Consider the following 14,901-nt stretch of genomic DNA (forward strand, 5'->3'; position numbering starts at 1 on the left):
GGCCAATCATCTCAGACCCAGGACATTGCTGCAGGAGTTCCTCAGGGCAGTGTCCTAGGCCCAACCATCTTCAGCTGCTTCATCAATGACCTTCCCTCCATCATAAGGTCAGAAATGGGGATGTTCGCTGATGATTGCACAGTGTTCAGTTCCATTCGCAACCCCTCAGATAATGAAGCAGTCTGAGCCCGCATGCAGCAAGACCTGGACAACATCCAGGCTTGGGCTCATAAGTGGCAAGTAACATTCGCGCCAGATAAGTGCCAGGCAATGACCATCTCCAACAAGAGAGAGTCTAACCACCTCCCCTTGATATTCAACGGCATTACCATCGCCGAATCCCCCACCATCAACATCCTGGGGGTCACCATTGACCAGAAACTTAACTGGACCAGCCATATAAATACTGTGGCTACGAGAGCAGGTCAGAGGCTGGGTATTCTGTGGCGAGTGACTCACCTCCTGACTCCCCAAAGCCTTTCCACCATCTACAAGGCACAAGTCAGGAGTGTGATGGAATACTCTCCATTTGCCTGGATGAGTGCAGCTCCAACAACACTCAAGAAGCTCGACACCATCCAAGATAAAGCAGCCCGCTTGATTGGCACCCCATCCACCACCCTAAACATTCACTCCCTTCACCACCGGCGCACTGTGGCTGCAGTGTGTACCATCCACAGGATGCACTGCAGCAACTCGCCAAGGCTTCTTCGACAGCACCTCCCAAACCCACGACCTCTACCACCTAGAAGGACAAGGGCAGCAGGCACATGGGAACAACACCACCTGCACGTTCCCCTCCAAGTCACACACCATCCCGACTTGGAAATGTATCACCGTTCCTTCATCGTCACTCGGTCAAAATCCTGGAACTCCCTTCCTAACAGCACTGTGGGAGAACCTTCACCACACGGACTGCAGCGGTTCAAGAAGGCGGCTCACCACCACCTTCTCAAGGGCAATTAGGGATGGGCAATAAATGCCGGCCTCGCCAGTGACGCCCACATCCCGTGAACGAATAATAAAAAAAAATAATGAATGGCCTAGAAATCTGCTGATGGGCACTGAGTCCCCCCCCCCCCACCATGGCCACTGACCCTCCCCCAATGGACACTAACCCTGCCCCGATGGACACTGACCACCCCACTGATGGACACTAACCCTGCCGGGATGGACACTGTTCACCCTCCCCTACTGATGGGCACTGAACCCCTCCAACCATGGACACTGACCCCCCCCCCGCCGATGGACACCATCCACTGATGAACACCAACCCCCCCACCATGGACACTGACTCCTCCGATGGACACCAACCCCCCCCCCCGCCCTGCTCATGGACACCAACCCCCACCCACCCCATGGACACTGAACCCCCCCATGGATACCAACCCACTCCCTCCCCTCCATGGTCACTGACCATCCTCCCCCCAACTGATGGTCACTGAACTCCCCTCCCCCCCATGGACAACAACCCCCCACCATGGACACTGACCCCCCCCCCCCCGATGGACACCGACCCACCCCATGGACACTGACCCCCCCCGGATGGACACTGATCCCCCCCCCGATGGACACGAACCCCGAACCCCCCCGTCCCCCACGATCACTGCCGATACCCCACCCCCGTCTCCCTGCCCAATTTTCATTGATTGGTGAGCTGGTCCAATTTCTCGCACATTTAGCTTGTCCTTTCTGATAAGGCAAGTCAGGAGAAGCACTGCCATTTCCCTGTCAAAACCCCACGGGGATGAATTTCTCTGGGGGGGCCTCTCCTGATCATCTGCCGTAACTTTAGCGGAGCCCCCCAGGGAAGCAGCGTTTACCCCATTTTCCCGGCGTTTCCACGACCGTTCAGCTTAAGTTACAGCAGACGGCGGACGAACCCTTACGGAAATCTAACTCCCCCAGCGCACCATCAGTTTGTGACACTCTGACCGCTGACAGAACCCAACCGTATGAAGGAAGCAAACCCCGCACTGCTGATCACGACCAGCACTTCTCCTGGGTCCCAACAGCGGCTGTCGGAGGCGGTGTAAAATAAGCACCTCTGTCCTGTTGGCCCCCCATCAGCCCTGCAATCACCGGAGGTTTGCTGAAAGTGGGGCGGATGGTGGTGCACTTGGAGATCACAGGCCTTCATCCGTGTGCTGCTCTCCAGGCTCCCCAGCATCAATACAAAAAAAACATCGGAAATAGGAGCAGGAGTAGGCCATAGAGCCCCTCGAGCCTGCTCCGCCATTCAGTCAGATCATGGCTGATCTTCAACCTCACTCCACTTTCCCGCCTGACCCCCATGTCTTTATATTCCCATAGTGTCCAAAAATCTATCGATCTCAGTCTTGAATATAAGCGTCCACAGCCCTCTGGAGTAGAGAATTCCAAAGATTCACAACCCCCTGAGTGAAGAAATGTTTCCTTATCTCAGTCCTAAATGGCCGACCTTTTATCTTGAGACTATGACCCCTGGTTCTAGACTCTCCAGCCAGGGGAAACAGCCTCTCAGCATTTACCTTGTCAAGCCCTCGAAAATTGCTGTAAATCTATAACTCTGATCTAGCTGCCGATACCGACGTGTCAGCCGTGGCTCAGTGGGCAGCACTCTCGCCTCTGTCAGAAGGTCGTGGGTTCAAATCTCACTCCAGAGACTTGAGCACATAATCCAGGCTGATACTCCCAGTGCAGCACTGAGGGAGTGCTGCACTGTTGGAGGTGTCTTCTTTCAGATGAGATGGTAACCCGAGGCCCCGTCTGTCCTCTCAGGTGGAAGTAAAAGATCCTACAGCACTATTTCGAAGAAGAGCAGGGGAGATTGCCCCCAGTGTGCTGACCAATATTTATCCCTCAGCCAACAACTAAAACAGATTATATGGTCATTCATCTTATTGCTGTTTGGGGGAGCTTGTTGCAAGCAAATTGGCTGCCACTTTTCCTACATTACAACAGTGACTACATTTGAAAAGTACTTCATTGTGTATAAAGCGCTTTGGGACGTCCTGAGGTTGTGAAAGGCGCTTTATAAAGGCAGATCATTTAGCATCCCATTTTAACATATGTTTATTACCATGCAGGTTTGGTCCTTGAGGTTGTGGGTAATCTCATACCTGGAGCCAAGATGGTGTTAGCAGAATGTGCAGTGGACACTGATCATGAGGAAACCACACGTGAACCAGATAAGCAAGACCAACCCTGGACAGTAACAACTGATGAAGACCATAACAAGGATGGAAACATCTTAAATGATTTACTGTAAGAAATTGAAGCCTGAATATAGCAAAAACTTTGTTTTAGACATTTGTAATTGATATGTGGACCACTGTTTTCAACAGCAGTCCTTTTTGATGGACAGGTATACTGATAGGAAGAAAAGACCAAAAGATGTTTAATTAGGATGTCATAGGAACATAGAAACATTGGAAGATAGGATCAGGAATAGGCCAATAGGAATACTCTTCAAAACTACTTCATTGACTGTAATCTGCTTTGGGATGTCATGGAAGACGAAAAAAGTTCTTTCTTTTTAATGTTGAAAATCTCAGTCCATACTTATAGAATCATAGAACCATACAGCACAGAAGGAGGCCATTCAGCCCATCTTGCCTGTGCCGGCTCTTTGAAAGAGCTATCCAATTAGTCCCACTCCCCTGCTCTTCCCCCATAGCTCTGAAAGTTTCTCCTTTTTAAGTATTTATCCAATTCCCTTTTGAAAGTTATTATTGAATCTACTTCCACCACCCTTTCAGGCAGTGAATTCCAGATCATAACAACTCGCTGCGTAAAAATTTTTTTTGGCAGTTATCTTAAATCTGTGGCCTTTGGTTACTGACCCTCCTCTCAGTGGAAACACTTTCTCCCAGTCTACTCTATCGAAACCCCTCATAATTTTGAACACCTCTAATAAATCTCCCCTTAACCTTCTCTGATCTAAGAGAATAATCCCAGCTTGTCTAGTCTCTTCACATACTTCAGCATTACTTTTCTACACCTGAAACTTCCAAGTCTTTTAGATAGAACTACATAGAAATTACAACACGGAAACAGGCAGTCTAGCCTAACCTGTCAATGTTTATCCTCCACGTGAGCAGTAGTCCTACTCCCATGTGTCCACCTTGTTCCCATATACCTTTAAACACATTTCCTTGAACCACCTGTGTAACTTATTCTTAAATGTTGGCATGGTCTCTCCATCAATCACTAATTTGGAGCAAACCTTTGGCTTAGTGGTAGCATTTCCACCTCTCAACCAGAAGGTGCAGGATTCGAACCCTGCTCCGGACAGTCCCAGGGATCGCTAGCTCTGATTTCTGGATTAACACCAGCGGGATATTCATGTCCGATGGGTGTGGGTGACCCCCCCATCGTATGAATTGTGAGAGCCCATAAAACCCTCCTGCTGTATAGAACTAACCACCCTTTCAGATGGTTATGGTCAGTGATTATGTTGAAGCATGACAGACTGGTAATCAACTTAAGGATATTCCCATTACATCACTCTATTCTCCAAGGGAAGAGTGCAAAGATATGAAAACAACAACTGAATTTGTGTAAATAAGTTTCTCCTGTTCTCTGTCTTAAATCTCTCACATTTAATCTTATATCTCTGTCCCCTCATTCTAGACACATCCATCACTGGAAACAGTCTGATTCTATCTACTCTAGCCCATCCGTCAGAATTTTAAACACCTCTATCAAATCACCTTATAACCTCCTCTGCCCTAATAAAAGAACCCCCAATTTTTCAAGCCTTGGCTTGAATGATACTGATGGGTGAGTATCACTTGTGCCACTTTGGCCAGTTTTGGTCCCTGAGAAATCTTACGAACATACGAAGATACAGAAAAGACCCACTGGTCCATCAAGCCTGCCCTACACCATGAGGGTCGGAGCATCATGACTAAACACTTCCTCCCTTCCTCCCCACCCTCCTCCACCACAGCTATGTAATCTCCTGGGAGAGGCAAAAAAAAGAGAAAAAGCCCAGGGCCAATATGGCAAAAAATACCCTGGAAAATTCCACTCTGACCCCCTCAGGTGATTGAAACCAGCCCAGATCATCATCGGTGAGTGAGTCTGTATGTGTGTGTGTGAGAGAGAAAAGAATTGAGATATGTTTGCGCAGTGTGTGAACCTTTCCGCGGGTGCAATGTATCGGTGTTCTAACACATCTCAACACTTACTTCTCCTTCCAAGAAAATATATGGTGACGCTAAAGAAATTAAGTTTTGTATGAGAAAGTTCTGCCATGTTTTCCTGTATTTTCCAGTGATGCACATGCTAGAGCCCATCTAGCTCTTGGCGCTCAGCAGCCTAAGGGCCATTATCCATGGGAAAGAAATTCCAAGGCCTTTGATGATGATGAAGTCTCACAGCGAGAAGATGGGCGGTCTTTCACTAACGTTGAACTGTACAATAAATACAGGTTAAGTGCCACTTTTTTTGATAATCCGATACCTGAAGCAGTCAGGCCCATAGTTTTTTTTAATTTGTTCTCAGAATGAGGGCCTCGCTGGCAAGGCTGCCATTTATTGCCCATCCCTCGTTGACCTTGAGAAGGTGGTGATGGGCCTTCTTCTTGAACCGCTGCAGTCCGTGTGGTGAAGGTGCTCCCACAGTGGTATTAGTTAGGGAGTTCCGGGATTTTGATCCAGCGATGATGAGGGAACGGCCAATATATTTCCAAGTCGGGATGGTGTGTGACTTGGACGGGAACATAGAGGTGATGGTATTCCCATGCACCTGATTCCCTTGTCCTTCTAGATGGTGGAGGTCGCGGGTTTGGCAGGTGCGGCAGAAGAAGCCTTGGCGAGTCTCACCCAAGTAATCCAGGGTGCTGCTAATGGCTGGCCGGCTAGTCTGGCCGATTAACGGAACCTGAGGGGATCGGGATGATGGGATTTTTCCTACTTGGCTCCAAATCGCCCTGCAAGCATTTGCTTTAATGGATAGGGTGGTCCTAGCTGAACAAGGGGTGGTTACCAGTGCTCTTGGCTGGTAAGCCGCACGGTTTTAGCTGGTTTAATTTCAGCAGTACTCATGAGTGTACTTGGAGTTCCATTCGGCTAGCCTGGGCCTACACTCTGTTAAGTTGGGTAACTGGGGTCCTCCTATACAGGGAGTCACACTGTGTTGGGCAAACAGAAATTCTACAGGTGTACATTCCTCAGACGATAGGTTCGGTGACTCTTAAACATGGTGTTGTGTTTTTTGTGTTACAATTTCTCCTTATCGTTTAAAAGGTTTACACTGTTGCTATAGTTTTAAAAAAATGTACAGGGCCGAAAATCAGTGTACATGGCGGTGTAAGTGCCAGGGTGTGCCCTCTGGTAACTTCCGGTGCGGAATCCATTAGAGTTTGTAAGGCCCCATCTGCTTGAGCCACAGAGATGCATCTCGGGCATCTGCCTCCCCGAGGCCGCACTGCGACGCAAGGGCGGACTTCTTTAGGGAGACCTCCCCCTCCCCACAACCCAGAAGGAAAATAACACATTCCCCCATGGGTCACCTTTGTAAGGGGTCCACATTTAAATACTATTAAACATTTTTTCTAAGGCCACCCCCCCCCCAACCCAGGTAGGCCTCACATTCGCCATTTGACAGCCTGATACTCCTGGTCTCACCAGGCGGCACCAATGGCTGATCCTCTGCCGGGCCTCTGAGGGACAGAGAAATGTGGGAGCTCCTGCCACTAGGAGTCCCTTCCCCAGGCTCTGGCCTTTCCCCCTTTCCTGTGTTAATGGCCTTGTTTGGGGCAGGTGTGGGCTCGGCTCCCCGACAGGCCAATTGGGGTGCGCTGGAAGGCCCAGGGATTTCCGACATTTTCTCACGTACTTGATGCAATTCACATCAACTTAGCATTCGTCCACAGGCCCCGGCCGAAGCCTCTCAAACTACAACAAATACATCAGCAACAGTTTCAGTTCCAAGACGGATACATCATAAACTGCAGCTATCCTTGGCTTGTGGTGGGAGTTCCTGAGATGAATGCACGGCCAGGCATGGAAGTGACACTAGTAGAGAAGAAAGCTGATGACATCTTTCAACGCTGGATACTGAGAGAATACAACAGGTAGAAATACACATAAAAATCCTTTGTCCAAAGCTTTCCTTGTAGCTGAGTACTGTAGGAATACCATTGAGTTTGCTTTCTTTAAAATTTGTTCTTGGGATGTGGGCATAGCTGGCAAGACTGGCATTTATTGCCCATCCCTAATTTCCCCTTAAGAAGGTGATGGTGGGCCTTCTTCTTGAACCGCTGCAGTCCATACGGTGATGGTGCTCCCACAGTGCTGTTAGGTCGGGAGTTCCAGGATTTTGACCCAGCAATGATGAAGGAACGGCGATATATTTCCAAGTCAGGATGGTGTGTGACTTGGAGGGGAACTTGGAGTCCTTCAACCAGTACAACCAAAAACACACTGGTCCTTAATTTCCTCAAGGGTTCTACTGAACTCCCACCGTAACTCTGGCAGAGTCCAGCAGAACCTACCGGAAGAAGGCAGGGGCTTGGTTATGTTGGGCTCCCCCGGCCGACTGCGGGAGTTCCTGGTCATCCGCAGAAGGGGTGGAACCACTGGCCGCCTCTTAAGAGACCTGTGATGCCAAATAGGAGGGAGGTAGAGACAGGGAGTCTCCATGCTGGAAGTTCTCGCATCCCAGCTGAGAAAGGGTGCAGCATAACATTTGATTTTCCAGCATTTATTGCCCATCCCTAATTGCCCTTGAGAAGGTGGTGGTGAGCTGCCTTCTAACTGAGTGGCTTGCTAGGCCATTTCAGAGGGCGATTAAGAATCAACCACATTGCTGTGAGTCTGGAGTCACATATAGGCCAGACCGGGTAAGGACGGCAGGTTTCCTTCCCTAAAGGACATTAGTTAACATTAGTAAAGGACATTGTTGCTGGTACATCAAGAGAAATGAGATGTATTGGCCTCCAGGAGGGCTCAAGTGGGAGGGTCCAGGCAAGGGAAGAAAAGTTTGGATCTGTCCCCTAATACTGGGGGCTGAGCGGGGGCTCAGTGGAGGTGGCTGGGCATCCTACCCTGGTGGCAAGTAGGCACCGTACGTTGGATAATCCTTATCCTTCTTATAAACAGATTTGTAAAGCTAAAGACAGTAATATGTCTGACAATTAAATACATTTATTATCATTTCAAAACATTCATCTTAAAACTACATACAGAGCAGCGCATGCAGTCCTACGTCTAGAAACTTGCGTGTAAAGAACCTCCCGGAAATCATGAGCAATGGCTATCCAGGCCGTTCCCAGTACCCCTGCTTGAAGTTCGCTAAAGTTCCTATTGAGTTTTGCTTCGTATCTGTCTTTTATATGATTTTAAAACAAGCTTTCATTACATTATATGGAATTACATAGAATGTACAGCACAGAAACAGGCCATTCGGCCCAACTGGTTTGTGCTCCACACGAGCCTCTTCCCACCCTACTTCATCTAACCCTAGCAACATATCCTTCTATTCCTTTCTCCCTCATGTGTTTATCTGGTTTCCCCTTAATTGCATCAATTTCATTGTCTAGCTGGGTTTAACTTTGTTGGGGGTTTTATGACCCTTAGGCCATTGAACAGATTGATGAACATACAACTCCATCCTGGTCAATATCCTGTTACATTGTCATCTCAGCGACCTTTGATTCCTGTGTTTGCTCTTCCCGAGCTGTAGCTTTTGTCCTGGAGAGTCATTGTGATCTGCCAGTGTACAGGTCAAACCAATTCTGATTTACTCATGTGGTTTAACCATAATTGCTACTGGCCCCACGTAAATAAGATTCCCACCTGCTGACCCCACAAATCCCAATAAGGTCAGTGCTGGAGGGCCACCGGCAGACCCAGTCCCGGCATCACCATGGTAACTGTGGCCCGCACATTTTCAGGACCACTAACTGGTCGCTCGTTCTATTGTTTGCGAATGGCCACTGCATTTGTCCACATAACAATAGTCACCGGACTCCAAATGTAATTGACTGCGTTAAAAGCTTTGAGATGTCATGATACTGTACTGCATAAATGCAAGTATTTTTATTATATATATTATTATGCATTGAGTAAGGCGGCAAAGTAGGTCATTAGATGTGACTGCATCTCTCTGCAGTCACGTGCAATGTGTGATGACTGTAGCGGCAAGGTGCTGATCCCAAGCCCGACTGCAGTGCCTCCACAAACGATTTCAGCAGAGAAATCTGATGAGCCTGTGCCTCCAACTTAAAATGCTCACGGCTCAAATATGTTCAGCCTGAAATACTTCCTTGACTCGACAACCTGTGGCTGATTTGAGAGCCATGAGGTTTCCAACATGGACGAAACACTTGGAAATTGCTCTCTCTGAAGTTGCTCGTGTTGGTTTAAAACTGACAAAGACAACAGCTGCTGATTACAGATAGGTCTGCACATGGCAGGAACTTGAATGCATATAGCAATGGTATGAGAAAAATCCAACATGCAAGTATTGTATTTAAATAAGGGGTCAGCTGTCAGGAACAAATTGCCCTAAGTGGTATTTAACCATTTCAATGTACGTCTGGGAGGGAAACTATTCAATTGTTTCTCATCTGCCGATATCTTTGTCACATGAGGAAATATAAATGCGAATAAAGACTTGAAGAATTGTGGCTGCTTTGTTAGAACAGAGGAGATTATGGGCCAAAGTCGCAAATGAACTCCGTCGTGACTGTGGTCATGATGGCTTATTCTTCTCAGCCATGCCATCCTTCTCCATTGCCTCTCCTCTGTTATCCAGCTCCCCTCATGTGGTTCGACTCCTTCCTGTCCCAAATTCAGCCAGTGCATCTCAAGCAATGGCCTCTCTCCATGCCACATACAATGTTACCCTCGGAGTCCCTCAAAGATCCATCCTGAACCCTCTGCTTTTCCTCATCGACCCTCTGCCCCTTCAGCGACATCGTATGCAGGATGCTGATGACAGAGAGCCAGCTCCATCTCTCCACCAGTTTCATCGACCCCACGACCAGCTCAGTGACGTCAGACTGCCTGATTGACTGATGTTGTTGTAGATGAGTTAAAATTTCCTCCAACTGAACATTGCAAAGATTGAAGCCATCACTTCCAACCCCTGTTCTAAATTCTGCTCCCTTGATACAGACGTCATCTCTTCATCGCCTTCTCTGGCCACAAACCCGTGATGGACCAAGTTGTGTGAAACTTTTGATTTCAAGTCCCAGGAGGGAAAGAGCTAATTTTTTTTTTATTCGTTCACGGGATGTGGACGTCGCTGGTGAGGCCAGCATTTATTGCCCATCCCTAATTGCCCTCGAGAAGGTGGTGGTGAGCCGCCTTCTTGAACCGCTGCAGTCCGTGTGGTGAAGGTTCTCCCACAGTGCTGTTAGGAAGGGTTACGATTTTGACCCAGCGACGATGAAGGAACGGCCATATATTTCCAAGTCGGGATGGTGTGTGACTTGGAGGGGAACGTGCAGGTGGTGTTGTTCCCATGTGCCTGCTGCTCTTGTCCTTCTAGGTGGTAGAGGTCGCAGGTTTGGGAGGTGCTGTCGAAGAAGCCTTGGCGAGTTGCTGCAGTGCATCCTGTGGATGGTACACACTGCAGCCACAGTGCGCCGGTGGTGAAGGGAGTGAATGTTTAGGATGGTGGATGGGGTGCCAATCAAGTGGGCTGCTTTATCTTGGATGGTGTCGAGCTTCTTGAGTGTTGTTGGAGCTGCACTCATCCAAGCAAGTGGAGAGTATTCCATTACACTCCTGACTTGTGCCTTGTAGATGGTGGAAAGGCTTTGGGGAGTCAGGGGGTGAGTTACTCGCTGCAGAATACCCAGCCTCTGACCTGCTCTCATAGCCACAGTATTTATATGGCTGGTCCAGTTAAGTTTCTGGTCAATGGTGACCCCCAGGATGTTGATGGTGGGGGATTTGGCGATGGTAATGCCGTTGAATGTCAAGGGGAGGTGGTTAGATTCTCTCTTGTTGGAGATGGTCATTGCCTGGCACTTATCTGGCGCGAATGTTACTTGCCACTTATGAGCCCAAGCCTGGATGTTGTCTAGGTCTTGCTGTATGCGGGCTCGGACTGCTTCATTATTTGAGGGGTTGCGAATGGAACTGAACACTGTGCAGTCATCAGCGAACATCCCCATTTCTGACCTTATGATGGAGGAAAGGTCATTGATGAAGCAGCTGAAGATGGTTGGGCCTAGGACACTGCCCTGAGGAACTCCTGCAGCAATGTCCTGGGGCTGAGATGATTGGCCCCCAACAACCACTACCATCTTCCTTTGTGCTAGCTATCTCTCCAGCCACTGGAGAGTTTTCCCCCTGATTCCCATTGACTTCAATTTTAGAGTCATAGAGTCATAGAGTCATAGAGTTATACAGCACGGATAGAGGCCCTTCGGCCCATCGTGTCCGCGCCGGCCATCAGCCCTGTCTACCCTAATCCCATATTCCAGCATTGGGTCCGTAGCCTTGTATGCTATGGCATTTCAAGTGCTCATCCAAATGCTTCTTGAATGTTGTGAGGGTTCCTGCCTCCACAACCCTTTCAGACAGTGAGTTCCAGACTCCAACCACCCTCTGGGTGAAAAAGTTCTTTCTCAAATCCCCTCTAAACCTCCCGCCTTTTACCTTGAATCTATGTCCCCTTGTTATAGAACCCTCAACGAAGGGAAAAAGCTCCTTAGTATCCATCCTATCTGTGCCCCTCATAATTTTGTACACCTCAATCATGTCCCCCCTCAGCCTCCTCTGCTCCAAGGAAAACAAACCCAATCTTCCCAGTCTCTCTTCATAGCTGAAGCGCTCCAGCCCTGGTAACATCCTGGTGAATCTTCTCTGCACCCTCTCCAATGCGATCACATCCTTCCTGTAGTGTGGCGACCAGAACTGCACACAGTACTCCAGCTGTGGCCTAACCAGTGTTTTATACAGCTCCATCATAACCTCCTTGCTCTTATATTCTATGCCTCGGCTAATAAAGGCAAGTATCCCATATGCCTTCTTTACCACCTTATCTACCTGTTCCGCCGCCTTCAGGGATCTGTGAACTTGCACACCAAGATCCCTCTGACCCTCTGTCTTGCCTAGGGTCCTCCCATTCATTGTGTATTCCCTTGCCTTGTTAGTCCCTCCAAAGTGCATCACCTCGCACTTTTCCGGGTTAAATTCAATTTGCCACTGTTCCGCCCATCTGACCAACCCATCTATATCGTCCTGCAGACTGAGGCTATCCTCCTCGCTATTTACCACCCTACCAATCTTTGTATCATCAGCGAACTTACTGATCATACCTTTTACATTCATATCCAAGTCATTAATGTAGACCACAAACAGCAAGGGACCCAGCACCAATCCCTGTGGTACCCCACTGGCCACAGGCTTCCAGTCACAAAAACAATCTTCGACCATCACCCTCTGCCTTCTGCCACTAAGCCAGTTTTGTATCCAAAGTGCCAAGGCACCCTGGATTCCATGGGCTCGTACCTTCTTGACCAGTCTCCTGTGGGGGACTTTATCGAAGGCCTTACTGAAATCCATGTATACCACATCCACTGCGTTACCCTCATCCACACGCCTCGTCACCCCCTCAAAAAATTCAATCAAATTAGTCAGACATGATCTTCCCTTGACAAAGCCATGTTGACTATCCCTGATTAATCCTTGCTTCTCCAAGTGGAGACTAATTTTGTCCTTCAGAATTTTTTCCAATAATTTTCCTACCACTGATGTTAGGCTCACTGCCCTGTAGTTCCCCGGTTTTTCCCTACTCCCCTTCTTGAATAATGGTATTACATTAGCGGTTCTCCAGTCCTCTGGCACATCCCCTGTGGCCAGAGAGGTTCTGAATATATGTGTCAGAGCCCCCGCAATCTCCTCCTTTGCCTCACACAGTAGCCTGGGATACATTTCGTCCGGGCCTGGGGATTTATCCATTTTTAGGCCTGCTAAAACCGCCAATACCTCCTCCCGCTCGATGTTAATATGTTCGAATATATCACAGTCCCCCTGCCGTATTTCTATGTCTACATCGTCCTTCTCCATAGTGAAAACAGATGCAAAAAATTAATTTAGAACCCCATCTACATCTGCCGGCTCCACACACAGATTGCCATTTTTGTCCCTAATGGGCCCTATTTTTTTCCCTAGTTATCCTCTTACCCTTAATATACTTATAAAACATCTTAGGATTTTCCTTTATTTTGCTCGCCAGTGTTATTTCATGGCCCCTCCTTGATCTCCTAATTTCTTTTTTAAGTATCCCCCTGCACTTTTTGTACTCCTCTAGGGCTTCCTCCGTCTTTAGCCTTTTGTATCTGCCAAAAGCCCTCCTTTTTTTCCTAATCCATTCTCGTATATCCCCTGACATCCAAGGTTCCCTGGAGTTCTTGGAACCACCCTTGACCTTTACGGGAACATGTTGCCATTGTATGGTCTCAATCTCCCTTCTGAAAGACTCCCATTGCTCCGATGCGGATTTTCCTACAAGCAGCTGATCCCAGTCCATTTTGGCCAGATCCTGCCTTATCCTATTAAAATCGGCCTTCCCCCAATTTAGAACCTTTATTTCCGGCCCCTCCCTGTCCTTTTCCATGACCACCTTAAATCTCACCGAATTATGGTCACTGTCACCAAAGTGCTTACCTACTTTTTTTTTATTCGTTCACGGGATGTGGGCGTCGCTGGCAAGGCCGGCATTTATTGCCCATCCCTAATTGCCCTCGAGAAGGTGGTGGTGAGCCGCCTTCTTGAACCGCTGCAGTCCGTGTGGTGACGGTTCTCCCACTTGGCCGGCCACATTCCCTAGAATTAGGTCCAGTACCGCCCCCTCTCTTGTAGGACTTTCTACATGCTGGCTCAAAAAGCTCTCCTGGATGCACGTTAAGAATTTTGTACCCTCTAAGCCTTTTACACTCTGAGTATCCCAGTTAATATTGGGGAAGTTGAAATCCCCCACTATTATTACCCTATTATTTGCACAATTTTCTGAGATTTGCCTACATATCTGTTCCTCTATCTCCCCCTGACTGTTTGGGGGCCTATAGTACACTCCCATCAAAGTGCTTGCCCCCTTTTTGTTTTTAAGCTCCACCCATATGGCCTCATTAGAGGAACCTGCTCATATATCATCCCTCCTTATGGCAGTAATTGATTCTTTAATTAATATTGCGACCCCCCCTCCTCTTATACCTCCCCCTCTGTCTTGCCTGAAGATTCTGTACCCCGGAATATTGAGCTGCCAGTCTTGCCCCTCCCTCAACCATGTCTCTGTGACAGCAACAATATCATACTCCCATGTGTTTATCAACACCTTCAGTTCATCCACCTTATTCGCAAGACTCCTTGCATTAAAATAGATGCCATCCAGCCTTGCCCTCACATATTTGCCCTGTCTTCCAAGCTGACTTGTTTTTTTCTCTATATTTGGCTGCACATCACCCCCTATTGTAGCTCCACTCTGTATCCCATCCCCCTGCCAAGTTAGTTTAAACCCCCCCCAACAGTGCTAGCAAACCTCCCCGCAAGGATATTTGTCCCGCTCTGGTTCAGGTGCAACCCGTCCGACTTGTACAAGTCCCACCTTCCCCCGAAGCAGGCCCAGTGATCCAGGAAACTGAAACCCTCCCTCCTGCACCAACTCTTTAGCCACGCATTCATCTGTTCTATCCTCCTATTTCTATACTCACTAGCCCGTGGCACTGGGAGTAATCCAGAGATTACAACCTTTGAGGTCCTGCTCTTTAATCTGCTACCTAGCTCCCTAAATTCTTGATGCAGGACCTCATCTCCCTTCCTACCTATGTCGTTGGTCCCAATGTGGACCACGACCTCTGCCTGCTCACCCTCCCCCTTGAGAATGCCCTGTAGCCGCTCAGTGACATCCATGACCCTGGCACCAGGGAGGCAACAAACCATCCTGGAGTCACGT

At 48.4% G+C, this 14,901-nt stretch overlaps 1 protein-coding gene across 1 annotated transcript in view; it reads left to right on the forward strand.

Moving 5' to 3' along the window:
• LOC137328070 (doublecortin domain-containing protein 1-like) overlaps positions 1–14,901 on the forward strand; it is a 485,645-nt gene that overhangs the window by 398,001 nt on the left and 72,743 nt on the right. The window contains exons 25-27 of the mRNA XM_067994210.1: positions 3,069–3,246; positions 5,261–5,416; positions 6,863–7,063. Coding sequence (XP_067850311.1) covers positions 3,069–3,246; positions 5,261–5,416; positions 6,863–7,063 — 535 coding nt within the window. The remainder of the gene's footprint in view (positions 1–3,068; positions 3,247–5,260; positions 5,417–6,862; positions 7,064–14,901) is intronic.

Source organism: Heptranchias perlo, chromosome 12 (genome assembly GCF_035084215.1).
Source record: "Heptranchias perlo isolate sHepPer1 chromosome 12, sHepPer1.hap1, whole genome shotgun sequence".
Lineage (NCBI taxonomy): Eukaryota > Metazoa > Chordata > Chondrichthyes > Hexanchiformes > Hexanchidae > Heptranchias > Heptranchias perlo.